The sequence below is a fragment of the Diutina rugosa genome (genome assembly GCF_008704595.1).
Source record: "Diutina rugosa strain CBS 613 chromosome Unknown scaffold9_size288278, whole genome shotgun sequence".
NCBI lineage: Eukaryota > Fungi > Ascomycota > Pichiomycetes > Serinales > Debaryomycetaceae > Diutina > Diutina rugosa.
Window position 1 is genome coordinate 110,613 of NW_022995211.1, and position 25,725 is coordinate 136,337.

The 25,725-nt window shown below is 46.7% G+C and overlaps 11 protein-coding genes across 11 annotated transcripts; 6 read left to right on the forward strand and 5 right to left on the reverse strand. All coding sequences in view use genetic code 12, as the record gives it.

The window, feature by feature from the left end:
* Positions 1 to 538: 538 nt before the first annotated feature.
* DIURU_005470 (uncharacterized protein) lies at positions 539 to 1,336 on the reverse strand (the record flags this gene model as incomplete). The annotated part of the gene is made up of 1 exon (XM_034158456.1): positions 539 to 1,336. The coding sequence occupies one exon, from the start codon at positions 1,334 to 1,336 to the stop codon at positions 539 to 541; it is 798 nt and encodes a 265-aa protein (XP_034009699.1).
* A 962-nt stretch (positions 1,337 to 2,298) lies between these two features.
* DIURU_005471 (uncharacterized protein) lies at positions 2,299 to 3,516 on the forward strand (the record flags this gene model as incomplete). Its single annotated transcript, XM_034158457.1, has 1 exon — positions 2,299 to 3,516. One exon carries the CDS (start codon positions 2,299 to 2,301, stop codon positions 3,514 to 3,516), a length of 1,218 nt encoding a protein of 405 aa, XP_034009700.1.
* Positions 3,517 to 3,959: 443 nt separating this feature from the next.
* Positions 3,960 to 6,626, forward strand: DIURU_005472 (uncharacterized protein; the record flags this gene model as incomplete). Its single annotated transcript, XM_034158458.1, has 1 exon — positions 3,960 to 6,626. One exon carries the CDS (start codon positions 3,960 to 3,962, stop codon positions 6,624 to 6,626), a length of 2,667 nt encoding a protein of 888 aa, XP_034009701.1.
* A 157-nt stretch (positions 6,627 to 6,783) lies between these two features.
* On the reverse strand, positions 6,784 to 7,554 carry DIURU_005473 (uncharacterized protein; the record flags this gene model as incomplete). The annotated part of the gene is made up of 1 exon (XM_034158459.1): positions 6,784 to 7,554. The coding sequence occupies one exon, from the start codon at positions 7,552 to 7,554 to the stop codon at positions 6,784 to 6,786; it is 771 nt and encodes a 256-aa protein (XP_034009702.1).
* A 904-nt stretch (positions 7,555 to 8,458) lies between these two features.
* On the forward strand, positions 8,459 to 9,796 carry ERG24 (delta(14)-sterol reductase; the record flags this gene model as incomplete). Its single annotated transcript, XM_034158460.1, has 1 exon — positions 8,459 to 9,796. The coding sequence occupies one exon, from the start codon at positions 8,459 to 8,461 to the stop codon at positions 9,794 to 9,796; it is 1,338 nt and encodes a 445-aa protein (XP_034009703.1).
* Positions 9,797 to 9,841: 45 nt separating this feature from the next.
* On the reverse strand, positions 9,842 to 10,591 carry ABG1 (Abg1p; the record flags this gene model as incomplete). The annotated part of the gene is made up of 1 exon (XM_034158461.1): positions 9,842 to 10,591. The coding sequence occupies one exon, from the start codon at positions 10,589 to 10,591 to the stop codon at positions 9,842 to 9,844; it is 750 nt and encodes a 249-aa protein (XP_034009704.1).
* A 683-nt stretch (positions 10,592 to 11,274) lies between these two features.
* DIURU_005476 (uncharacterized protein) lies at positions 11,275 to 13,731 on the forward strand (the record flags this gene model as incomplete). The annotated part of the gene is made up of 1 exon (XM_034158462.1): positions 11,275 to 13,731. The coding sequence occupies one exon, from the start codon at positions 11,275 to 11,277 to the stop codon at positions 13,729 to 13,731; it is 2,457 nt and encodes an 818-aa protein (XP_034009705.1).
* A 1,237-nt stretch (positions 13,732 to 14,968) lies between these two features.
* On the reverse strand, positions 14,969 to 16,855 carry KAR3 (Kar3p; the record flags this gene model as incomplete). Its single annotated transcript, XM_034158463.1, has 1 exon — positions 14,969 to 16,855. One exon carries the CDS (start codon positions 16,853 to 16,855, stop codon positions 14,969 to 14,971), a length of 1,887 nt encoding a protein of 628 aa, XP_034009706.1.
* A 771-nt stretch (positions 16,856 to 17,626) lies between these two features.
* Positions 17,627 to 18,331, forward strand: RRP15 (Rrp15p; the record flags this gene model as incomplete). The annotated part of the gene is made up of 1 exon (XM_034158464.1): positions 17,627 to 18,331. One exon carries the CDS (start codon positions 17,627 to 17,629, stop codon positions 18,329 to 18,331), a length of 705 nt encoding a protein of 234 aa, XP_034009707.1.
* A 98-nt stretch (positions 18,332 to 18,429) lies between these two features.
* Positions 18,430 to 20,040, reverse strand: FCY24 (Fcy24p; the record flags this gene model as incomplete). The annotated part of the gene is made up of 1 exon (XM_034158465.1): positions 18,430 to 20,040. The coding sequence occupies one exon, from the start codon at positions 20,038 to 20,040 to the stop codon at positions 18,430 to 18,432; it is 1,611 nt and encodes a 536-aa protein (XP_034009708.1).
* A 1,825-nt stretch (positions 20,041 to 21,865) lies between these two features.
* On the forward strand, positions 21,866 to 24,589 carry GYP2 (Gyp2p; the record flags this gene model as incomplete). Its single annotated transcript, XM_034158467.1, has 1 exon — positions 21,866 to 24,589. The coding sequence occupies one exon, from the start codon at positions 21,866 to 21,868 to the stop codon at positions 24,587 to 24,589; it is 2,724 nt and encodes a 907-aa protein (XP_034009709.1).
* Positions 24,590 to 25,725: the final 1,136 nt, after the last annotated feature.

Here is a 25,725-nt window from a genome sequence, read left to right on the forward strand (position 1 = left end):
CGCTTCATACGTGGAGTTCGAGCTGCAGGTGGCCGCAATGTCAGTAATTGAACGAGCGGCCATGCCGGTGATCCATAATCCGCCGGGAGTGGTTGCCACTTACTCGTTCGCCACCGGCCGTCTGCGAGGGCGCAATATGCAATTTGGACGCAAATTTCTGCTGCTTCTAGCCTTGGAGCATAAGTCGCTATTTTCACTCTCTCATAGTGAGCTGAAGAGTCTGGCAATCAAATTTACAGTCGGCCCAGGCCAACATGTACAACTCATGGAAACAGCGAACGTTTACCATTATGAGGAAGTCAAACTCCGGTATATTAACGAGCAGACAAAATGGTTTAAAACAGGTGTTAGTTACTCTCCATGGGAAATCCAGACAAACATTACGTGGATCGAACCTCAGCAGTATCACGTTCAACTCTTATCAGAGATCTGAATAGAAAATTGCAAAATTTTACAGCAATTTAAGTCGACCATAGAAAAGTAGGAGAAATATTAAAAACCTCGCCCGCGAGGCTAGATAACCGTAAAATGGTGTTACTCACTCGCGAGACCGGGTATTATTCGAACGAGTGGGCAGTTCATCGCTGGGGTCGCCCGTGGTGCGTACATCATCATCCTCATGGATACGAAACCCCAAACTGTGTTTAGGTTTGAGGTTTATCACGTGGTTGCCTGAATGATTGATGTATCTGTCTGTAATCTCGTGGGGGATATTGTCAAAGCGAAGCGCCGAAGGTTTCAAGTGGCGGTGCGCGGGGGCCACTGGTTGCGTGAGCCGCTTCCCTGTGGTGTGGTTGATATATTCAATGTGGGTATCAAGGTTTAGCAGCAGCACCCGCTTTCTCCGACCCCAAAAGGGGTTATCGTCGGCCGGAGTTTCGCGGGACGCAGTGGTGTCTTCCTCATCTTGCACCAAAAAAGGATTCGTTAGGGGTCGCGAATCGTCGTCATCGTCATCACTATCGAAGTCAGCAAAAAGTCGTCGGGGTCCCACCGGTTCGACATTAACAGTTGGCCGAGGTGGGGTTTTAGGGCACTCGAGGGAAGGGGCGAACGACAGAAGGTCGTCTCTGACTAGCAGCGAGCCCTCAGTATCGGAAAATAGACGGTGTTTGACTGGCGTAAACTCGGGAGTCATCATCATTTCCCTGGGGATGACGGGAGGCGGTTCAAAGTAAGGGTACTCTGGTAGAGTTGGAGACCGATGGCAGGCACTGGTTCCTTGGTGCGGAGGGGTCCGCGACCCTGGAGGCGGCTTTCGCGCCAGCTCCGGGGTCATTGGAGCCGCCTCAACCCTTCTTCTCTTTCTCTGGTTGGACTCAGGCGGTGATTCCATGGGGGTGGTTGGGGGATGCTGTCACGGCCACCGTCAGTAAGCTACTGCGCACTGAGCAGGCGGGGCGTCATCAGTTTCCGTGCGGCTTGGGTTATATGCAGAGTAACCATATTTCCGTCAAGTTTAGAGATGTCGTTATAATATGGGTAAGGAAAAATCTCCAGAATGTCCAAGCGAGTAGTTACAATGACATACAGTGTAGACCATCTGATTTTGAAACAAAAGATAAGGGATTTGACTCTATATTCGAAGTTATTTTAATGGGCAATCGGTGACTGGTTCTGGCAATTTTTGCATCGGAGTAGTTGAGAGTACAGCTAGTGACGTGTGTCATCATCTCATCTGTTGATATGTATGGAACGTCTCATTGCAAAAATATTAGGTCGACATTTACGAAGTGTTTCCTGGCCCCCGGATTTGCCCCGAAATTTGCTAACTGAGATGTCGTCGTTCATTGGCTCAAAGTTTATAGGTTAAGCTCATTATCCCGACGATTGCCTTCACCCCAGCTATTATTGGTCTAGACTTGAATGAGTTTGTCAATAGTGTATTATCGGAAATGTGCAATTGCCCACCCCATACTGGCCAGACTCCATCTGCTTAGTGATGCAGCTAATAACTAACTACCGTGTGGTTGCTTACGGGCGTCTAGACTCCACACCGATTGCATAAGCCGGAAGCGTAATTGTGCATCTAGGCTTCGGGAATGTTCCGAAAGAAGAAAAGTGCGAGTGTGTACCTGGGTTATTCGGAAATCTCGTCGCTGTAAAGAAGCGCTCCGACATTGCCGCATCTCACTGTACAGGCTTGCCGCCACAGGCCAGCCCCTTTAAACAACCTTGTATTACGCGAAAAACAGCAACAACGCCTTAACCACATTTAAGGGGTATCGGCATGGAACAAGTATAAATAGACCCCATCCTTCTTCAATTGGCGACCATCAATCTCATCAATTCCACCAAATGGCTGCCTCAATTCCCTGGTTCTACTTTTACTACCCCTGGGTGTTGCTCCAGGTGCTTTACACTAAGATCAAGGCGAGAACAACCGGGACTCAATACCGCAAGTGGGCCCGCAACCCTCATGTCTCCGGTAATTTGACGGAATTGGCGGCGCTTTTTGATCTTCCTCCTCCCGTGCTTAAGGACGCGGTCCCCGGCCCCATCTCAAACTATTTGGCTAAGAACAAAAGCAAGGCCACTCAAATCCTTGGTACTGTGCCACCTCATTACAACGAAGCCTTTGGTGCCTACGCTAGATGGTACGTGAAGCGCAACCCCGAGGACCTTGTCATCTTATTCTTGCACGGTGGTGGCTACTTGTTGCAAATGACCCCTGCCTACCTTGAAGCGTTCAATTCGATCATCGGGTTGTTGCCCGCCGACAAACGCAACAAGGTGTCGGTGCTTATTCTTGACTATGATTTGGCTAGTACCGGCGCTGCCTTCCCTCGTCAATTGCAACAAGCTTACGACACTTACACCAAATTGTTGGAAGACGGTTACACCAACATCGGGGTCATGGGAGACTCTGCTGGTGGCCACTTGACTCTTACTTTGCTCCAACAATTGAAGGCTCGCGGCTCACCGGTGTACCCCAACAAGATCATCTTGCTGTCGCCTTGGACTAAGTTGTTGACCACTGCCTTGGATCACGTCCCCGGTAACCTGGCTTACGACAACGACGGCCGTGACGCTATCCGCTTTCTGTTTGCTTCCAATCAGCCGCTTGTGTCCGGCTTCATTGGTACTCATGACGTTCTGCTGGCTCAGGTGCTGCCGGGTAACGCTGACTGGGCCACCGCTGGCTGGGACAAGATTCCCTCGTTGACTCTGCCCAAGTGTGACGTATTCTTTATCACCGGCGAAGATGAGCTTTTCCTTGACCAAGACAACGAGTTTGCTTATCATGTTTTGGGAGTTCCTTTCCTCAAGAACAAATACGGCAACAGTAACGGTAAGTTTGACCGCGCCATCCACGAGTACATTCGCCGCGACTCTCCCGACAAGGTGAACGTGTGGGCTTACGTCGAGCCCTGGGGGATCCACGACTCGTTTGTGCTTAGTGAAGACGACTTGGCCGACAAGGTGGCTGCCAGAAAAGTGACGATTGCCACCGTTGACCGGGTCCGTTACTTTGCCATTCCTCGTATTGTCGACTTTTTGTATGAAACCATCTAGATTACAGTAATGAAACCATCTAGATTTACAGTAAATAAATGTTGATCTGCTTCCACTATTAAATTTACGCCGGTTGATGCCGGTGCCTGGTGCCCTGCATAGCCTGAGTGGATTTCCCTGATAGTGAGGCTTGCGCGCAAAAGCCCGTTTTTTTCTCTGGCTTTTGTGAACGGGATTTTGCTAATCACACAAATAATGAGGCGTCCACCCATATGCCTTCATCAGATCTAATTGTAGATTATCGCCACAAAACCACCCAAAAGAAGACCTACACCGTGAGTTTTCAGCGATCATATGGTAAAAATTTCACAAATTCTTTGTTGCCTGCGCTCATCTACGGCGGCAACTTCGCCCCAGAATGTTATGTCGCGATGTGGATGTTTACCTGATTTGGTGCAGGAAATTGACAGCGATCCAACTCGCACCCTCCACCACCTCGAGCGATGCTGTTTGCTGATTCATTCTGGACCCCGGAGTACGATCGGGGGTTCAAGGTGTTGTTTGAACAGTTGCACGATGGTTGCAAGGAGAACGACGACTTCGTCGCTCTTTTCTCGCAGCGGATGGAGGCAGAAATGGTCTACGGCACCCAACTCGAAGACATGGAAAGTTTGCGGCCAGGCGCTAAGAGAATGAACAATGACGACTACGTGCTGACGATCAAAAACGCCTACCAAAAGGTCAATGAAAACTTTGTTCGTCAAGGCCACAACCACTTGCAAATCGCCACGAACATCAGAGTGATGGTGCTTGAGCCCTTCACCAACTGGTGCCACGAACACCGCAAGCGGGTCGAGTTCTCGGAGCAAACCCTTGGAGAAAAGTACAAGGCGTTCCGCAGCCAAAAGCAACTGGTGGAACGTTTGCAAAAGAAGTACTTCAACAAGTGCCGCATGCTTGAAGAGTTCAAGCTGCACTACTCTGAGGATGAGTTACAGGAAGAGCTCAAGGACTTAGAGTTTGCCGCTAAGCAAGATGTCGCTCCTAAGGACCTGGGTGAATCTGCAGCGCCTGATGATTTGCAATTTCGCATATACAAGTTCGGCAACTCCGAATACGACTACGTCACCATTAAGGGTCTCTTGCTTGATATTTTGAGTGGTGTTGAGGTCAACGACCACAAGGTGCCCATCTTGGGTACCTACCGCCACGTGCTGACGGGGCTGGCTATTACCCAATGGCTCCTTGACAACATCCCAGATTTCAACATTGCTAAGGCGGAAAAGTTTGGTCAGGACTTGATCAACAACGGGTTCATTCGGTTGATTGGTACAATGCTGACGCTGAAGAATTTCATCAACTCGCTGCAGTTCTACTATCAATGGAAACCAGTGGTGTTCGAGATTACCGGTGCCGCCATAGACAAGCCCAGTGAACAAACTGGACTTTCTCGAGACCAGCTGATTCGTGCCCTGCAGTTTACTGAATACTTTGAAGACATGAAGCAAGCGATGGGGGTGGGGCTGGTCGACTACACTGATCGGTCGCAGTTAGCGAGGCTCATGGCTGAAGTGAAACTGTACGATGCCAATTACTTCAATCAAGTATGTGAACTCGATAAGGTACGGTGTGAGTTTGAGGAGTTGGTGATGGATCACTTGACGTTCATGCAAAAATGTGAGCTCGACCGTTTGAAGGCGGTGAAAAAGGTTACGCACGACTTTATGTCAGCATTTTCTGACAAGGTCGAACACATGAAGCACATGTGCGATGAACTCAGCGTGGTTGAAGAGACCATGAACCCGATCAGTGATCTCAAATTCCTCATTGAGAACTACGGCACTGGGCGGTTTAACCCTCTGGTCATTTTATATGATAACTACTACAACTCAAACATCAACCAAACCTTCGGTGTTGATTTGGCTGTAAAGCTGAGACTCGACAAGAAGGTGGTGCCCATTTTGATCCAGTGCTTACTTAGCCATTTGGATAAAGTGTACCCAGAAGTTGCCAATGACGAAGAACGTATCAATTTGTGGACCAAGCCTATCAATTTGCTGAGCGTTCACAAATTGCGTCTGGAACTTAACCCTTTACAGGACCCGGCTCTGGTGAATGACGTCTTGCAAAAACATCATCCAATCATCATCACCAACGTGTTGAAGTTGTATTTAATGGAGCTCCCCGATCTGCTCATTCCCCACAGCAATCTCGAGCTCATCCACTCTTTATACCAAACCTACCCCGTTCTGGATGAGTCTAAGAGCGATCCCCGCATTGTCGGTGTACAAAATGTGTTGCTGGACTTGCCGCTGTGCAATTTGGCAACTCTCGACGCGGTGATCACCCACTTGAAGCGTCTCGTGCTGATTATTGGTTCAAAAAATCCTGAACTTTCCAAGAAGTTTCAAACCACCTTGTTGAAAGAATTTAGCCCCCTTGTGCTCAAGCCTCGGGACGTGGGCGATACCTCGGGTGATAAACACGTATTGGCATTGGTAAATGACTTGTTCACGCACAAAGATGACATCTTCAAAGAACTTCGTCGTCGTACTCTGCAAAAGCCTGCTGGTCAAATTCGCCCTGCGACTACCAGAATCCCGCTGGTGCCTCTGGTCCAACTGCCGTCTCGCGACAATCTGACCAAGTCACGGCTTGAGCTGAGACTTCAGCAAGCGGTTAAGCCGAAACGTATAGTGGGAGAGATTCCTGCACCCGTTGTTCGTAAAATTAGCTCTTCCAAGGAGTTGAAGGTGGATCCCAGTGATGTACCTTCACTTCCAAAGCCAAAGAAGCCAGCTTCCCCTGTGCTTCTGACTCTGAGTGACGAAGAGTTTGCCGACGCTCAAATAAACCAAGCCGCCGAAGAGAAAGCGTCTGTGTTATCTGGTTCTCCTAAGCGATCGTCATTGGAGCGTTCGCTGCCTAAAAAGGAGAAGAAGGAGAGAAAGGATAAGAAGGATAAGGACCGTACCCCGACGGTGGTGAGCTCGAAGCCCACCCGGAAAGACTTTTCCATGGAAAAACCCGGTCAATTTAGATCGCTTGGGCGTAAAGGGTCGGTGAAGGACTTGGCTTCGAAATTTGACCTGGAGCTGCTGCGGCTGAGACTGACGCTGCCGGTGAAGCTGTCAAAGAGAGGTAAAGAGGTAATCGAAGTGGAAGATTAGGCAATTATCAGGACATAGGAATAAAGATTCATTTCATCACCATACTAGTGTATTCACCATACTAGTGTATTGCAAATTTACTTTTATTCTGCTAAACTTATTAAAATCTCATGGTTTCGTTCCGGCCAATGCCATTATATCCTATTTATGCAATATTTCATTGCTTGTCTAAATCAATCAAGTCCTCCAAGTACATGGATGGAATGGTTTTGCGCTTTTCACCAGTACGAGTACCAGGGACCAGCAACTGTGATTCCAGCGCGTTGGGCTCCATGTACACCAGAGGCACGAACATCAGGTGACGCTGGCCAGGGGTACCGGGCAAATGCGAAGACAGATTGTTGACAAACAGCAAATTCAGCATCAGGGGGGTATATGACTTGGCGCGTTTGTGTTGCATTTCGGCGGTGGGCGATACAAACATCTTGGTCAAATCCTGGTTGGACATGGCGCCCACTTCCAGCATGTTAAGGGTGGAGTTGTCAGCGCCGTTCAGCAAGGAGCCAGGGGTGAACATGCTGGAGCCAACGTTCAGCGTACGACGAAGAAGAGGCACCTTCGAGTCGCCCATGGGGTCCATGTAATTCAGGGTGACACCGTAGCCGTAGGCAGCGGCGTTGTGGTTGTACTTCTCCTTCTCCTGCTTCTCACGCTTCACGTTCCGCTTGGCGAGTTGACCAGCAACAATACCGATGATCAAGTAGTATAAGATGAGACCGAGTAAGATTGCCCCAACGATGGCGCCAACGGCAATGAACACCGTCCCCAGGGGGTTATGGTAGTGGGTGATGAAGGGGTTACCGTCCAGGGTCGGCACCTTCATCGGCGGTGCCACCACATCGGAGGAGGTGGCAGCCGCCTCAACAGCAGTATCGGTGGGATCGTCGTCCCGCTTAACGAAATCGTCGGCCCACTGAATAAACAGCATTGTGGGTTGATAAACGTGGTTGTGAGTTGATGAGAGATCATGTAGCCAAAAATTTCGCGTGCGAAACGGGGCGAGACCGCAGGGGGAGGCGAAGCCGAGAATGTAGAGGTGTACGAGGAAATGCTTGGAATCTGTAAGCTAATTAGAGGGGTGCCTGCCATAATGAAATGGTGACAGAAAGATTAGTTTCAAGCCGACAAGATGTGGATATTGCAGGGTGTTTCGGTGTGGTGGTTTAGATCACCGTGTTAAATATAGTAGCTGCAGGTTGTTTTGATTTCGACCAAATCGGCAAATGATCTACAGTGAGCCACAGCAATGAAAGCAAAAGGTGACCTTAACCACCAGTGAAGCCTTTCACACATTAGGTTGACATAGAGTTCAAGTCAAGAACTTGTGTAAGACCAAACTTAGGAGTTTAGCCTCGGTTGCGAAGAGAACACGGATTACAATACCGTAAAATTGCAGGTAGCATAAAGATCAGGGCACTTGTTACGAGACATTAGTTTCGGTAGATCCTACACCACAAAAGCGACACCTAACTATAAAGTCGACGATTCAACAGTCATGGAGAGATTTTCAAGTCTGCGCTTACATCATCGCAAATCGCTTATCTGCAGACCTCATTAAGGTCAACGAAGCCAGAATTGATTTTTCAGCTAACATGGCAATCTTTCGCAAAACCATTCTATTACAGTACTTGAATGGCCCTTATTGAGGACGACCACAATCTCATTATGTTAATGAATTCCTTTGATCACAGGTATATTGTAGTCGCGTCCTCATCTCTCTCCACCCCACACCCTCATCGCCGTACCCATCGTATAAGTCGCGCCAGGTCCCAAGCGCGTCGTTTAGCAACTACTCCCTATAAAGTCTTAAGCGTACCAGGACATCAACCATTATGTCCAAACCAGTGCTCAATCCTAAGACGACACACTTGGAGTTCTCGGGGTTGCCCGGCGCATTGGCAATCTCCATTGGGCTCCCCGCGGTGCTCATTCTCTTCGAATTGCTGTGCAATCGCGTCTACCTGGCCCAGGGTATCTCTCTTAACTTTGCCGCCATCAAGGATCAGCTCCCGAACTCGTGGGAAGCCGTGAAACTTCTTGTGTTTGACCCGCTCTGTTGGAAAGCATACTTGACGTGGTTTTTCACCTTAGCTGCGTGTGACGTGTGGTTGCCTGGGCAAACCCTCAAAGGGGTGCCATTGAGAGATGGCACGCAGCTCACTTATAAGATCAATGGCCCCGCCATGCTGATTCTTTTCATTACTGTGCTTGTGTACCGCTGGTACACCTGTGAAAACCACTACATGCCCGAATTAGCATTCGTGTACAACAACATCCTTCAGCTCACCCTCACCACCATTGTTTTCGCGTGGTTGTTGGTGGTGTTCGTTTATGTATGCTCGTTCATCCCTCTCCGCAAGCCTAATGGCGTTGGTACTCACGAACGTGTTCTTTCTATCAATGGCAATACTGGCAATGTCATTTACGACTGGTTCATTGGGCGTGAGTTGAATCCTCGCATCGGACCGTTGGACATTAAACTTTACTGCGAATTGAAACCTGGTATGTTGTTGTGGCTCCTTATCAATTTGCTGTGCTGCCATTACCAGTATCACACCCAAGGTCTGGTGTCCGACTCTCTCGCATTGGTGACCGCGATGCAAATGTTTTATACTTTTGACGGGGTGCTCAACGAAGCAGGGGTGTTGCTGATGATGGACATCACCACCGATGGTTTCGGGTTCATGTTGAGTTTTGGAGACTTGGCATTGGTGCCGTGGCTGTATTCTCTTCAACTGAGATTCCTCTGTCTTCCCGAAAACCGCTTGGATCTTGGCTGGCCTAAAGTTATTGGGATTACTGCGCTTATGGCTTTGGGTTTCTACATTTTCCGCCTGGCTAACCAACAGAAGAGTGATTTCAAAAATGGCAAGCTTGACCACAAAAACTTTAAGCTGATCAAGACTGAAACCGGCTCCAAGTTGTTGTGTGACGGCTGGTGGGGATTGTCTCAACACATCAACTACTTTGGTGATTGGTTGATTGGGTGGCTGTGGTGCTTGCCTACAGGTTTCCAGCTGGTGCTCCCCTATTATTACGTGATCTATTTCGGGGCACTTTTGGTCCACCGTCAAATGCGGGACGAGGCTAAGTGTCGGGCGAAGTATAAGAAGCTGTGGGTGGAGTACGAACGTCAAGTGCCGTACAAAATTATTCCTTATGTGTACTAACTTCAACGCACGTCTGTCATGAGTGTATATTTTAAAACTATGAAATCATTCGGTCTTCTTGTCGATATCGACTTGCTTCTCAAACGCAGCGTAGGTAATTTGGATACTGCTCAACCACGAAACAGCATTGAAAAGAACGAATACCAAAAACAACACCACGAAAGTAATCGTCAACAACCCGGGAGTAAAGAACTGGTACTCGCTGAATAACCCGGAGCCAAGATCGACCTTAGAGTCACCCAGGGCCGTCTTCATGATGGTAACTGGCTGGTCGCCTTCTTCCAGCAACAACAGGTACGCGGCAGCAAAGTCAGCCAGCACTTCGGCTGCCAATGCTTCGGCTTCGTCAGCATCGTCGCCACCAACGGCGAACGACTCTCTTTTAGCCAACCGATCACGGGCGTAGTGGTACAATTCTACCATCTTTGATTTATGCCGAGGAGTTTCTTCAATCAACCAGTTAGAGCCGGTCAAGTCGAGGTCGGCGGCATCTTTAACTTCCTTGTAGATAACGTGGCAGGCATCAGCAATGTCGAATTCCGGGGCTCCCTGGACGTTAACAAACGCCTGGTCTTTCAAGATGCCGGGAGCCACTTGGTATACAATAAATTGAGTGTTATCACCAACGCACCCGGCGCTGGAGTATTGGTTCACCTTGCTGTTGAACGTGGCTTTCAGCTCGACATAACCGTCGTGTTCGACGTCGATGCCGGGGTAGGAAACTTTAACACAGTCTTTAAACGCAGAAACAGCGCCCAACGCTGTGAATAAGCTCATCCATTGTGTGGCCTTCATGGTGCAACGAACGGGTTATTGAGTGCGGCGTGAAATCGACGGCGCGAATAACCATGGCAGACATTCCTCAGTAAGTGACGAGAATTGACGTTTCAGGATTGAAAACTTGAGGACTAACGACATAGACATGTGGTCAACAAGCTTGTGGTTTTTACCCTCGCAATGATAGTATTGCCATTGGCGCTGTTCTTCGCAATCAGAAGTATGGGCGTCCCCCCTGTATGGGCGGGGGCAGTGGCGGCAGGTATGGCCAACGTGGTGTTGGTGGCGTTCATTGTTGTGGCCTTTTCTGAAGAGACTCCGGAGAAAGAGTCGGAAAAGAAGCAACAATGATGGAATCACAAGTATCATTTGGTACTCATCGGATAAATGCTTGGGTTTCGGATGGAACTTGAGGTCCTGTGTTTGGACCTCAGTCATAAACGAATGGGATTGTGGCTGACGAGTTTAGTCATGAGTTTGCAATAGCTTAATGGTTCGCTGATTCTCGATCTGGATTTTCACATAAAAGGATTATAATATAAATACACGAATGTTGACACTAAATGGAGAACATATCAAGAATCGATAAGTATCATACATTCATGATCAAAATGTCAACTATTCCGGTTTATTTTCGTTAGTCGGAAGGTTCCGCTGAATCACTACTTTCCCAGTCGCTCAATCGAAAAATTCATCGGTGGATGAATACGAGCTCCAGGGTGATCGGGCTACGGTACCGGCTGTGGAAACCAACCATACCACGGTTTTCATCGCCGAAGAAACCATCACGAAAGACCCAGACACCGCCAACCCCTTCAAAATTGGCATCGCTACGGCCTCACCTTCGCACTGATCTTCCTCCTAAGATCAAACTGAAAGAGCTCAAGACTCGCCTTTCCCAAGCATTAACGTCATCGGAACCATTCACCGCCGATGACTTTGACATCTTAAGCAACACTATCAAGGAAATCAACAAAGGCACGCCACTTTCCGATGACGAGACCGTCGATTTGTTCATGGTTCTGGCAGATGCACTTCTCGAACAGGTTAACCAACCAGGGAACCGAATCAAAATGCCAAAGTACTTATCTCAAATGATTTCCCAATTACTTACACGGCAAGACCTTGACACGAGAGTTTTGACAAAGTTGGTATTGATGGGTGCGGCTATGACCAGTTTGCCCGTAGCTCTTAGCGGGTTGGCTCGAACTCGAGATCTTCCGGAAGACTTTTTGGGTCAATTAATAAGTCAGCTTCCTCAAAGCTTGCAGACTTACGAAGACATTGCTGGCGTTTTCCATGATAAACTTTACAGTCTCAATGATGACTACTACCGCCAGCTTATGGCTCACATTGAGCTGATTTACGCTGAAGAAAATCCCGCAGTACATGAGTATCTTGACTTGGAACGGAGCGTAGATCGCATCCAATTGCTCATGAACAGTCTTGTCGAACATAGCGATTTGAGCCATCTTTCTACATCGACTTTGCTACAGCTAATGAAGATGATCTTCGAGTTACAGCTGGTTTCTAATTGGCCAACAGCATCAGCCAACATCAAAAAGCTTTTAACATTCTTGGATAATCCAGCAAAGTATCTGGAGATTCGCCAAGTGTTATTTGCCCAAGCCCTCGAAGATGAACAGTTGATTGAGACTGTGTTGCGTTTAGCTCATCAAGATTTTCCTAAATTAGCGAAAATGCTTCGAGAGTTTGTATCTGAACATGATGTGAAATTCTCCCCAGAACTCCAGAATCAATGCCAGCTTTACGATATTGTTCATTCTTCTCTTTCAGAGGATGAGAAAGCCAAGCTGATGGAAGAGGCACTGACAGATATCGATCAAATGATGTTGGCATTGTCTACCACTAACCTCAATGTAAGAGGCCATATCTACCAAGTTCTCACCGCATCAGTGGGCTCATCAGCATACCTGTACAAATATCTCATTGATAAAGCAATTGCTGATGATGATCATGTTAAAGCCATCAACTTATTCGACGATTCCCTCGAAAGGTTTACTGAATGGGCGACGATGACTGACCCCAGCATTGTCAACACCTTGAATAACTTGATTGAAATCTTGTGTCGCCATATGGACGATGCCATGGCGATTTTCCCTATCTTTACTAAAATCAAGCAGAACATGCTGACACCGCAGTGCTCTCCTGAAGTGATCAAAGCTTTCGCTCAACGAATGTTAGAGCAGGAATTAGTGGGGGATACTATCGAAATGCTCAAGCGTGAATTACCTAAGATGAGCCCCGACAGCCCGATTAAATTACCTAGTGACCAGCCGTTTGGATACAAGTATAACGAGTTGTTCAACGTGCTTCATAATTTTGCCATCACTTATACCAACGAACTGACTCATGAGACGAATTGGGTTCTTTATGGTGAGCTTCACAAGTACTTTACCGTTCCCAATGAAACCTACCTCCCCGCGATGAAATTCTTTTGTGAGCACAACAGACCAAATGCTGCGCTCGTGATTTTACGACAAATGAACCATCTTCACGGCTTGCATGGAGACCACCAGCATTTGCCACCCCTGAAGGACGTTTATAAGTATTTGTTTGAACAATTTGGTGATCAACTCTACGAAGAAGGGGTGATTGAAGTGCACGAATCGTTCAAAATGGATATCAACATCGAGCAAGCCGACCTAGAGTTGCAAAACACGATATTGAATGCGTATGCAAACCTTCAAGACGTGGCTCGTACTCGGGACTTATTTCTCAGTCTTGTTCCTCATGGGATCAATCTGGAGACCGCCACAATCATGCTCAAAGCTTACACTTACAACGACATGAGCTACGTGAAAGAGTTTTTCAATAACCTTTCCCAATTTGACTTGGTAGCAGACGATAAGATATGCCAACAATACCTCATAGCCCATGTGTACCATGGGTTAGTGGATGAGGCCATTGACTTTACCCAAAAAATGGAAGACGAGTACGACGTTACTGTCACTCTGAGCACAATCATTGCGCTCCATAATTATTGCATTGCCCAAAACGATCAGAAGCGTATCGACGAGTGGGCCCAGCAAGAGTTTCCTCAACAATGGCAAGCTGCCAGCACCCTGGGCTTGCTTCGCTCCGCGACTGACTACATTCCCGATACCAACTTATTAGCCGAGCCTGTAAATAGCTAAAAATAAAGTTTCAGACATGAATTTGCAAGGACGCTCTCGTATTTTGACCGGAAGGTGGAAATAAACTTTTACTTAAGGTTGTGCGAAGGGGTTGCGCGTAGCAACCATTTGTCTAAACTTTCGTCTGAAGTCGCCTCATGGTATGGCTTTGTCGTATCTATTGCATTTGCTTACAAATAGTACTTGTTATTGATAAACACGCTTGTTGGTGTTATGAAGGAGTACTAGGCCAGTATGCATCTTCGTCGCGGCAAGGGGTTGTGGACGCAGGGCGCTAGGCTACAACTTGTAAGGGAAATCAATTTCCGAATGTAAACAGTGACTATGTTTAGGGGAAGCATGCCTTCCGATGTGATCACAAACGTGAAAACTATCGTTTATCATTGTCCACCGAGGCTAAAAGCCGAGAGTTGCCATTTGGTCATAGCCCCATATGCACTATTCCTGGCAAACGAACTCTCGTTATACGAGAGTGTCGCGGCATGGGCAATGCGAGGAATCACCTTGATTCAAAAAGACCTTGGAAGAAAAACGACGTGTCGGACCTGTTCACCACGTTATTGGTGGTCCCACGTCTCGGGATGATGATCCCGGGTTTTGGATCAAGATTTTGTAAAAGGATCTGGCGATGCTCATTGATGTAGTAACCATTGGGCCGTGTCTGCATATGCGATGTTGCGTGTCTGGGGAATGCTTTCATGCACACCAACAACATAAATAGAGCCCGAATCCTCGTGGTTCGGGCTCCATCGCCAGCTCCACTGAAGCCTAAGGTGGCTGCTGCAGTCACCTAATCTTTTTTGGCGTTGACGTTCCGCTATCGAGGAGACCTTTGCTGGTATCTTTTCGGTAGTGTCTATAACCCGGTGGTGGTCAGTACGCCAGAACAGTCTGGTGGCAAGTGACGGAGCAAACGAATTGTTCGGGTGTTTGTTCCCTCTTACCCTACCCCCGTCGGCGAAATCAATTTAATTTGGGGCTACTACAGGAGGTGGACCTCAAAGGTGACGAAAAGAATTATTTAACATTTTATTTGAAAAGGTTTTCGGTATATTACAACAAGTGATTTTGAGCGAATTGCTCATGGCGTTCCTCGCCAAAAGATTTTAGAGGCAACATTGATAACTACGCCACTAGTTTGCGTTGATACCAATAAATGATAACAACATCTCATAATACACAGATTTCAACTTCATTTGTTCATGCCAATGTTTGTAGATAGATGATGATTCGACTCTTATATAGCCACGCGCTTCTTGGGAGACCCTAACTTAGTGCTGTTAACTTCGGTTGCAAATCGCAACGAGTTTGCCAGCTCGCCAAAGTTGGCGAATTGAGGGGAGACATTGACAAACATCAATGTTTTGGAGTTGCCGCCCAAACTATTCTTGAGCAAATAAGTAAGTTTGCAATTGCGATAAGGAACATGTCCTCCTGGACGATGTAAAGCGCCGATCACTTGTCCCAACGACAGCAACAGCTTATTGATTGCTTGTGTTTCCTTCAACCGCTCGCCACGAGCCTGAGACTGGTTTAACCGTTCACTCCCAGCCAAATCAACGAGGTTTAGCGTGCCCCTCAGCCGCTCGCCCGTCTTGGAATTCTCCCCATCCAAATGGAGCATGAATACCAGATGCGAGCGCAGCGATCGTTCATTCATCTTTGTCAGCCCCACCAGCCGGTGACGGTTAGACAATTGTATAAGTTTGCGAGCCTCGGCTTCCAGAGCTATCGGCATAGTAGTAAGATTGGTCACAGTGGTGACTCCATTGACGTCGTCATGCTTGATATCGTGTTTGGCGGTATCATTTTTCACCAATAAATCGATGATATTGTCATTGTAGATCTCGAGAACCTGACCTGATATCTTGTATTGCCAACCCTGGGGAGAGATCTCGTCCATGTGTTGGAAAATTCGTTGAATTGATAAAGGAATCATCCCATCGCTACCATGTGACATTGTATATGTCTTTCCCAGACCCGTCTGACCATAAGCAAACACGCAGACATTGTAGCCGTCCATCAGCAGTTGAACCAATTGCCATATTTCATCAAAGATCTCCAGGTTTTGTGCGTCAGGCATGAACACACGATCAAATGGGTATTCCATGTTCTTAACCCCGTCAGTAATTGCTAACACTTCGCTGCCTTCTTCGAATGCAGAACGAACATTGTAATTGAACTGAATTCCGTCTTGAGGACGCACGCGGCAAAATACGCGAATGTTGCCCTTGAGTTCTTGAAGCTCATTGTGCAAGGTACGCCGCTTCAGTTCCAGCGCCATCAAGAGCTCGTTTAATTTGATAATTTCCAGTTCCAAGGAGTCAATCTGGTTACCAGTATCGGATATTTTGGTTTTCGTATCACTGATATATTGTTTCTTCTCTTTCAAACCTTCCCTCATTTGGGTAAGCTCCAGTTGTTGGGCCTCATGTTCCCGTTGAACAGCGAGTAGCAGCTCTTCAAGGTTGAGCACCTCATCTTCGGCCATCATGATCTTCGCCAGCATGCGCTTGTATTTAGTTTCATTTTGCTTGATTGATTTATCGGCATTAGCGATCTTGCTATCGAGAGTAGCTAACTCTTGAGCAAGTAAGTTTATCCCCAGTCGGCGGCGTTCTTGTTTAACACGCCGCACTTCGTCGATACGAGTTTTCTGTTGTTGAGGAAGTGCCTTGAGCTCATCCTCTAGTTCCCTGATTTCTCGTTCCAACTGCTCTTTGATTTCGGTGTCGCGAGCAGCGGAAGCGGCAAACATGGCCTGGGACTGCTTTTCGGTATCTTCCATGAGCTTGTTGATTTTTTCATTATGTTCAGCTTCAATCTCAGTGGTGATCAGGGCCATCTGGCTCAGAAGTTTCTCAAGCTCATCATCTCTCGCCTTTTCCATAGGACCAATCATCAGCATGATCTCACTGAGCTCTTGCTCCAATTGCTCCATTTGATAGTCCTCTTCGGCGATTTGAGCCTGGTAGTCCGGGACTTTGCACCGCAACGCGTTTATTTCAGTGGTTAAGGCTGTCTTTCTCCCCATGACATCATCCACGTCCTTGCCGCTCCACTCGTCATCGTCGTGCCCTTCGTGGAGGGTCACTTCGTTATCGGGAAACCCTTCTTCGGCCATGGGCAGTGGTGGTGGTGAAGTAAAAAGCGAGCGGTATGTTGTGGAGGGGGGGCGCGACGCGACAGAGCTCAAGATGGTAAATATATACAAGTGGCGTGGGTGTGCGACTTCGAAATGCGGGTACACGATCTGTTGCACCCACATCTGGGGGTGGGAAGGGATTTATGCAGAAAAGGCACGCAGCATTAGACCAACTAACGCGAGTGATTTTTAGGTTGGATCGAGATGTGGCTTACTAATGATAGAAGATGGTAACCCTCCAGATAATCTGGGACCGGCGACGTAGCTCTTTCCCCACGCTGACGTCAGCGCGTCGCCTATCGGTGCGACCGCGCCTGACAGCGACACTGTGAACGCCTTGCAGAATCTCGCTGAGATTACGTTGACAATGGAAGTGATGATTGAAGGGATTTGAGATGGAGCTTGGAGTTGTGACAAGGAATCCAAGGATCTCTATATAATAATTTATAATTGTCACCACTGAAATTCTTGAAAAGTGCGTCGCTCGGTTTTGAAACATTGCATTTATCGATGACCATCAGGTACCGCGTCAATGTCAAATGATCAAACCTCCATCCAAATCGGTATTAATTGCTGTTGCATTGGGCCCATTCATTTTGTTAATCACTGGGATGAGACGTGCGCATCATTGCACTATAGCGGGAGACAACCTTCGGATCACGTGATTATCGATTTTCGGTAGGCAGCAGGCCCATCGCTAGTCAAGTGCAGTGCGGCTCAACCATCGCTCATCGCGTAACTCCCTTAACCATGGCCAAAAAGCTGAAGATCTCGCTGGAGAAAGCCCAAGTCCGCGAGGAAGAGGACATTTCCAACGACTCGTATGAGGCTTCCTCCGATGAGTCGGCTGAAGAAGCGTCTGATGACGAGTTGGAGGGTGACGCTGAAGACGAATTTGATGTTGAAGGCGTTTCTCTGGGTGACAGCGAGGACGAAGACGACTCAGAAGAGGAAGAAGACGACGATGATAATGAAGAAGAAGAAGACGATTCTTTCCCCACTAAGAGAAAGAGTGCAAAGACCAGTGATGGCTCCGAAGCATTCTCGTCCGCAGTCACCGCTATTTTGGGGTCGAAGCTTAAAGCTTACGACCGGAAGGACCCTATTTTGGCGAGAAACAAGCTGACAATCAAGAAGCTCGAGCTGGATAAATTGGAAGCTAAGGCCAAGCGGGCGCTTTTAGCGGAAAAGAAGCAGTTGCAAGACAAGCACCGGGTGAGAAGACTTATACCCGCCGGCGATGGCGCTGCCGAAGCGTTGGCTCATGAACGTCACCTTAAAAAGTCGGCTCAAAAGGGGGTGGTTCGTTTGTTTAACGCTATTTTGGCCACCCAAATCAAGACTGAGCAACAACTTGAGGCCGAGATTGGTGGGGAAAAGCGCAAGCAGGAGTTGATGAACGAGATTTCTAAGGAAAAGTTTTTGGATTTGGTGCAAGCGGCAGGTAACGAGTAAACTACAACAGGACATGAATGTCGTCCGGCTACGACACGGCTGGCTTACGATTTTATAGATACTTAAACATATTATGATTAATTACAGTCGTATACAGTTCACTTTCTGAACTTGCGAAGTTCAAGATACCGCAATGGCGGGTACACAACCCCAGTAAATCCCATCAGCAAAAACACCCCGATGTCACCACCATGGTCGCCGATCTTGCGAGCAATCCAGCCCACCCAATACACTTGATTCATCCCCGCGACGGCACCAATCACCCCACAGCAGAAAGCTAAACAACAGGCAATCCCCCAAGTGATCTCCCGAGGACGATTCCACGCCGTCCAGTTGTACAAGTACTTCTCCAGCCCCGGGTCGACAAACTCTGCTGAGTGTAGATGCTTCTGGGATCGATTTCTGAACAATAAGTTCTCTTCCAAAAGCAACACGATGTACATGGACACCCAGTACCCAAGCATTGGCAAGAAGTTACTGATGATATCGGAGAACACGTTGCGGCCGACCAACAGAAGCACCAAGTACACCGCCATCACCAACACCGCCCAGCACCACCGGGGTACGTAGCGGAGGCGGTTATCGATAAGCTGGAATTCGAACGCCACCGAATAAGTGTTCATGATGTTATTGCAAATGAGGGAAATGTAGAGCAACACCAGGCAGAACTTGCCGAATCTCCCCCAGGGACTAAACGCCGCATCGATGATACCACCGACACCAACGTTTTCGTAGGCATCCCCCCAAGGCTTGTAGGAGTAGGCAATGGCACCACTGAGGGAGCCGACGACGGCGACAAGCGTCGTCGGCATGCCGATAGACAAAAACGTTACAAAGAACGTCGCAATCTTCGGGGTGTCTTCGGGGAAAAGAATATAGAAATCAGAGGCCCCCAGCCCCCACGTCCCGGTGACGGAGTAACTGATGGCAAAGAACGAGAGCCATTGGCCACGGGTAGTGAAGCTAGAGCCGTTGGGGTTGGTTTCAGCAATGGTGGCGTTGGTGACACTGATCCAACTGAGCTGTTTGCAAACCACCACGTAGTACAAAATCACCGCCACAACACAAGGAATTGACAACGCTGTTTGGAACTTCATAAGCACGCGGATACCAAACACGGCCACAATTAAAGAGACAACGGCAATAACAATGATCCCGGCTGCCAACGGAACATTTTCGTCACCCACAGCCCGAAGAACCTGGCCTCCAACAACGCAATTCACCACTGACCACCCCACACCTCCGACAATGGCAATTAACGACACAAACTTCACCCCCCATTCACCGAACAAGAAACGGGCACCCACCATCTGTCTACATCCAGACTGAGGACCCATGGTTGAGCAGTAGGCGGGGACAAGACAGCCTATCCACATGCCAATCAACCCAGGCACCAACGAGTCTCTCAAGTTGAGATCAAACATCAATGTGGGCAAGAAATACAGCGACATCGACGTGAGCCCAATATTAGAGGCAAACCACACCCCCATTACATGAATGAATTGGTACCAGAGAGGCTTTTGCGACCGGTCTTCCGGCTCCACTCGCTCAATCCCACGAGTCTCGACCCCAAATTTGTCCAAGTCGTAGATCCATCTGATCCAGCGATTCTGAGACAATTGGGAAGTAACATCGTCAAAGTGAGACTCAGTGACCTCCTTCTTCGGTTGGGACGACACTTCCGATTCGTATTTCTCCATAAGGGGCATCGACGATTAGGCGATGGCAATTATATATACATAACAGGATGAAATATAGTTTGCAGCTCCGTCAACAACGTATGCACTTGTAGGTCCCTCGGACGAGGCTAATTAATGCAGCATTATCAGTCAATGTGTTCGCAAGGAGTTATGCTCTTAGCTTGCCTGGCGATAAGCGAGTGAGGTACATGCAGGCGAGAGGGCGGTATGCTCTTACAAAAGCCGTGGCAATGAGGTTCGGTGGAAGCCGTTGTAACGCAAAATAACTGAAATTTCGGCGAATGGCGATGTTTCACATCTGTCTGCATATGCCGTTGGGCTTCTTTCTACGCTCTTTCCCAGGGATTACCCGTTGATAACTCCGTATTACGTTATAACGAACTTTACACAATGTGAACTCTTCAATCATGAAACCACAAAAAGATGACATAAACTATAAATTCCTACGTTCATGGTTGAGATGTTCACTTTTACCGGCCTTTTTTCTGATTTTCGTGTGGTCTAAAAGGACTAAGTAACGATGCTAGAATTTGAGAATGCATATTTGCCAATTCCGTACTTCGACTTTCCTTTCGTTTTCGATGATTGTATACACCATCTTTATTATATTTGTATTGGTTCCAAAAGGTCCTTGCTCTGCTCATTCTAGACTTTACTAGTAAGATTCCAGTATCCGAACTCCATGAACAGAGTCACCCACCGCCCTCAAGGTGTTTCGAGAACAGTCGATAGTAACTGCTCGATACATCTGGAATTGACTAGTACAATGTGTGTAACCTGTGATTTTGAGATCTAGAAATCGCTTTGATGAAAGTGAAAAACTCCAAAACCTTCTTTTAGAAAAATTTGTGAAGGAAAGTTACCACAAACATATGAGCTATTAGTGAAGATATACCTTCCGAATCTCAGGTCAAGCCGACGAGATAACTTCGAAAAGTTTTTCTTTCCATTCTTCATTCAGCAACCGTATGTCCCTCGAAATTGTTATAACGCCATTATTGCTTCAAATCAGTGGCTTTCGTGCAAGTAGATGATGCATATCATAAAGCATTCCAATGATTACCAGATTGTCAAAACAGGTAGTCCATGATTGCTTATTTCTTGCAAAGAGCATGAGCGAAGTGAGTAGAACGCCAGAATTCAATAAAATAGCAGCAGTTCAAACAATAGAATTGTCCAGTCTTCACAATTCTTGTGTGCTGAGATGAAGTTTATAATCAAATTCAATTTGAATCTCATTTGTGTCAATCAATTCTTTCCTGATTGTAATCGTGACCAAATTAAGCTCCTTGTACAGACTATTCCAACCCAAATAACGCATTATTGAGTACATAAGTAGCAAATGTTTATGTTTTGGGTACTATGTTCCCTATTTAATAACCATGGTCCCATTTTCTCAAGTTTCAGTTTAATTCATTATTCATATATGACCTGCAAAACAACCACCTCAGAAATGGTTGGTTGGCCGAGTGGTCTAAGGCGCCAGGGTAAGGTCACCTTACCGCGATATCTTCGGATGTCACATTCCTGGTCTCTTCGGGGGCGTGGGTTCGAACCCCACACCAATCATCATTTTTTTTCTCCCCGTGGGCTATGCTATATCCGGAGACACGGTCTCCGCGTCGCGTAATTATTCCAGGTCCTCATGGTCCCTTGATCACATTCATATTTCCACTGAAGTTGGCAGGCAGTCAAGTGTCTGGTAAATTGTCGTGACCCCTGACCTACTGTGGTTGTACGTGTTACTAATTTCTTTCGCATTGTTTTACGTCACCCGAGACAGAGGTATTGTCGGATGTAAGAGCGCGCGATTCACACCCGTAATCATCCTGAAATGGCATTATTTGGGGCACTCAAAGACCGGGCGTTTTCCACGCTTGGCCAGGTGTTTGATATGCCCCGAGGTCCTACACTTTCACGGGATGAGAAATTATGTCAGGAATTCAATCTCCCGCCAGGGGAAACGGTGGTGAGTGAGATGTTGGTCGAAATTGGTTTGCGACTGGAGTACAACAAGGAAGCATATAAGAACTTACCTTTCCCTCAGGGAAGAATGTTTTTAACGCAACACTTCCTCTGTTTCAAAGACGCCTACGACAAACGCAATTGTCTGTTCTCCCTTCATCTCTCCACCATCAAGAAAGTCGAGCGGCTCCCGCTGCTGGAATACGGATTTGCTCTCACGATTATAACCTATTCGAAACTTCATGTTACCCTCTACATGATTGGCTTACGGCTGGAATGTGAACGGGCAGCAGTCGCATTCAGGGAAGTGCTCAAAGCTAATCTTCCGGAAGTGCGTAAACTTCAACCATTCATACAATCATGCTACCTGGAGTTCTTGTTGGTGAAAAACAAAATTACCACAGAGAAGGTTCTGGAAATTCCACCTGGTGGGCTAGGGTTGGTGTACAAGTTCCCGGGTGATCCTAAAGAATCGAAGGATAAGCAGAAGATGAAGTTGTGGTTTGACCTATTTCGTACAGACGGCCGCAATTTATCTCAAATCAAAACGCCCATGTTCTACCGACTTGTTCGCGTGGGTCTCCCCAATCGCTTGAGAGGTGAAGTTTGGGAACTTTGTGTGGGATCGATGTATACTCGTCTTGATCATCAAGGGGAGTATCAGAAATTACTTGACGATAACAAAGATAAGCAATCTGTTGCAATTGAAGAAATTGAAAAGGATTTGAACCGACTGTTACCCGAGTACGCTGCTTACCAAACGGAAGAGGGTATTGGCCGCTTACGGCGAGTATTGACAGCATATCTGTGGAAGAACCCTGAATTGGGCTATTGTCAAGCAATGAACATTGTTGTTGCTGCATTGCTTATCTATATGTCTGAAGAACAAGCATTTTGGGCGTTGGATATGTTGTGCGATCGCGTGGTACCAGGATATTACCTGAAAACCATGTACGGTACATTACTCGATCAGAGAGTGTTTGAGCTGTTGGTAGAAAACACGATGCCCATTCTCTGGAACCACATTACCAAGTATGATATTCAATTGCTGGTGGTATCCTTACCGTGGTTCCTTTCGCTTTACTTGCTGCTGATGCCGCTTGTGTTTGCTTGTCGTATCTTGGATATCTTCTTCCTTCAGGGTCCTAAGACCCTATTCCAAGTAGCTCTTGCCATTCTCAAGATTAATGGCGAGGAGCTTTTGCAACAAGAAGATGATGGAATGTTCATTTCCATCATTAAGCACTACTTCCATACCCTTGACGAACTGGCACATCCCGATGCCAAGAACCCGAAATATCGTGCCATTACGAAGTTTCAAGAGTTACTTGTTACCGCATTCAAGGAATTCTCCACAATTGATGATGAGATCATCAACAGGCACAGAAACCGTTACCGCGATTCAATTTTTTCGAACGTGCTGACCTTTGTGAAGCGTACGGATATTCGAAATTTGCCTCGTACGGTTACTTTGACTGCAAGTGATCTTTCAAACTTATACGACAGATTTTACACCGTGGTCGAGCTGGAGAGTGCTCTCACTGGTGGTGCATCACTGCTGATGGACTTTGTTGCCTTCCGTCGGTTTATGGCCAGTGTCACTGACTGGGTGAATGATGCCGATGGTGAGCACCCGGTGCAAACCCACTTCCTTCATCGTTTGTTTGATCACTGGGATCGCGATAAACATGGTACATTAACGTTGGGCGACATTGTTTCTGGACTTGATAAGCTTTGTGATCCTGACCTTATGGCACTGATCGAAAACTTCTTCGAATTATATGCCAATAATCCGCGTAAACAGGGGAAGATTGATCGTGAAACGATATTGCAAATGCTGGAAGATTTGCTCTTCATTACCAGTCCCTGGAAAGAAGGCAGATTACTTGACAGAATTACCCAGCATGAGATTGAGCGGTTTGCACTGAAGCAAGTACAGGATGATGAAAAGTGTGATAACACTGGGACAATTGAAGTTGACCGTACTCCTTTTGAGTCTCAACAGATTGAAAGATATCTTCAGCTGGCATCACAATTTCTTCAACGGGCGTTTGAGTACGCTCAGCCCGATGATGAAGAATTGCTTATCAAAGAACTTGCAATGGAACTGACGATCAGCCATAACGCAGCTCTCAATCCCAATGCCCCGGTGGTGCTTACTCTTCCAACATTCCGCATGGTGATTCTTGCCGATGAAACGTATGAGCTCTTCTTCGCTTTTACCTTACGTGAACTGTTCCATTTATCGAAAGAAATTGATACCGATTTGAATCTGATGAGAACCTTAAGAGTCATGTTTGATGGTTTGCTTGCCGACGGTAGAACCTTGGCACTGAGAGTCAGACGGAGAGTTGATCTGTCAGCTCTGAGTATCAAGCCGGACGTGATTCTGATCAAGCTGAAACCAGACGACGAAGATGAGGATATGATAACTATGGATATTGATGATAAGGAGAAGGATACCTTGTTAGGAACTGAGGGACATATAAAATTAAAACGGCCCGAATTGAGAACTGGGTCAAGTGAAAACATCCAAAAGTTCAGAGAACACATCAAGCCTGAGGACGACAATTTGATAGAGTTTGAAACTTAGTGGGATATAGATTGTGCATGGTAATGATATAACAAAGAGTGCAAGACAATGAGGTAACAATATTATCTCATTTCAGAGCCTTGCAATGTGAACAAGACAAAAAATGGGGCGAGCTGGGAATCGAACCCAGGGCCACACCCACCCTAAGGGTGTATCATACCACTAGACCACACGCCCATTTTGAGACTTTCATGTGCCCTTTGTAATCTATATCCGACTACCGTTAAGGCCACAATCAAATTTGCGAGATCTTTCAAGGAAAACTCAGTTTGATGCAATATAATGGTTTCCACATTGTTCTTATACATTATAGATAACGAATTGTGTCCGTTAGTCTCTTATATCTTAAGTAGCTCTTGATATTTCAAAGTATGCACACCCAAGTACGTCTAAGAACCGTAAGGCAGTAAAAAGACCAAGCGTACATATGAACTTCACTATTGAATATCTCATCCGTGTTCACAGGTAATGTAAAAAATAAGTACAGCCCAAACTTTTTCTCGCCCTATGGGCTGAAGGAAGGCAAACCCTGGCAGGGGCCAGGTGTAACTTCCGCGAGTCGCGGGTATCAAATTCTTGATGTGTTTTTCTTAGTCGACCTTAGGTGAAGGTTATAAGTTATTTTTACAAACGATAGATAGATACTAATGCAAGTTTATGGAAAAAAAAAAAAAATAAGTTTATTCACCGAGTAAGTATAAATTAGGTGAAGTTTTGAAAATTCGATAGTTCCTGGGATACTTCAGCAGTTAGACATTTAGGAGCGCCCAAATCGGACGAACGCAAAGGAAGATAAGATGCAACATTGTCTTCAACTGTGTTTGAATTATACTTCCGGTATAATAATTCTGAATCGTAAATTATAACTGAAAATTTGCAATCCGAGAAAAACTCAGGTGCTAAAGACGACACTAAACACAGGTCAAACAAAGCATTTAGACAAAAGAACATACTGCAAGTGATACGTGTCTAGTCTGATAAGGTGTATCATGACATATGGTAACTTTTACAATTTTGTCTATGTATGATGCTAAATCACACTTATAGAAAGAAAAAAAGATGCCTTCAAAATGCATCTTCACACACGTCGCATAAGAGGTACTCAAACAAACAAAGATACAAAAACTCACGTAAGA